Source organism: Hydra vulgaris, chromosome 03 (genome assembly GCF_038396675.1).
Source record: "Hydra vulgaris chromosome 03, alternate assembly HydraT2T_AEP".
Lineage (NCBI taxonomy): Eukaryota > Metazoa > Cnidaria > Hydrozoa > Anthoathecata > Hydridae > Hydra > Hydra vulgaris.
Genome location: NC_088922.1, coordinates 50,257,615 through 50,258,830, shown reverse-complemented (window position 1 = coordinate 50,258,830; position 1,216 = coordinate 50,257,615). Strand labels below are relative to the sequence as shown.

Genomic DNA, 1,216 nt, shown 5'->3' with positions numbered 1-1,216 from the left:
GAGAAAACTTTATCTTATTCAATAGTAAGCATTCAAAAGAAAATGAAAATAGGGGAGAAATCGAATTATGTTACCTTTACAAGCATATTTATTAACATTAGTGCGATTAAGAAAAAATTATGATATTAGACATTTAGCATTTCTTTTTTCAATAAGTGAAGGAACTGTAAGTAACACTGTTATAACATGGTTGAACTTTATGTACATAAAATTGAGTAGCCTTAGCATATGGCCTTCGTTAACTCAAATAAAACAAAATATGCCTCAGTCAATGAAAGATAAATTTCCCAATGTTAAATGTATCATTGATTATGTCGAAATAAAAGTAGCTGTGCCTCAGTCATTGACTGTACATAAATTGCTCTATTCTGACTATAAAAGTCACACAACTGTAAAGATTTTAGTTGGCATTGCCCCAGGAGGTGGTTTTACTTTTATATCTGCTGCTTACCCTGGGAGTATATCAGATAAAGAATTAACCATTAAGAGTGAACTTTTAAATTCAAATTTATGGAATCACGGTGAAGAAGTTATGGCAGATAGAGGTTTTACTATACAAGATTATTTAAGTCCACTCGGAGTTAAATTAATCACTCCGTCATTTCTTCGAAATCGCGAACAATTCACTGAAACAGAGGTGATACAAAGTCAGCAAATTGCAAGTGAGCGCATTCATGTTGAGAGAATGATTCAAAGACTAAAATGTTTTCATATATTCGATAGAGTTATTCCTCTAAACATGATTGGTTCTCTCAATCAAATAGTTACAGTGTGTGGAATTTTAACTAACTTTCATGAGCCTATTATAAAAAACGCGTAATGGATAAAATTGTGTTGAGACAATAAAAAAAAATGTAACATTGAATTTAACATTTATATATATCATAAATAACTACAATTAGGCATTCACAAAATGCATACATTACTGATCCATCTAATTTTTTAATAGCAATAAAAATCCATCTGTCAATTTTTTTCATGCTAGCTGCACATACTCCTTTTACACGAAATAGTTCAATACTTTGTTTTGAATGAATTGAGGATAGATCGATGTATTGCTCTTCAAGAAACATTTCTCCTCTAGATAAATGTTTTTTAACTTTTGTAGATTTAGGAAAAAAATTACTATTTACATTTAAAGCATATGCATCAATTTTCTCAGCTGAAAACGCAGGAAGTCCCTCTAGACACTTGCTCCATCCAATTTTGGAAATCA

At 30.5% G+C, this 1,216-nt stretch overlaps 1 protein-coding gene across 1 annotated transcript; it reads left to right on the top strand.

Moving 5' to 3' along the window:
• The first annotated feature begins 259 nt into the window (after positions 1–259).
• LOC136078751 (uncharacterized) lies at positions 260–820 on the top strand. The gene has a single exon (XM_065794548.1). The coding sequence runs from the start codon at positions 260–262 to the stop codon at positions 818–820; it is 561 nt and encodes a 186-aa protein (XP_065650620.1).
• Positions 821–1,216: the final 396 nt, after the last annotated feature.

Bases quoted from the DNA above. Each gene is read 5' to 3' on its own strand.
- LOC136078751 (XM_065794548.1), top strand. From the start codon at position 260: ATGCCTCAGTCAATGAAAGATAAATTTCCCAATGTTAAATGTATCATT.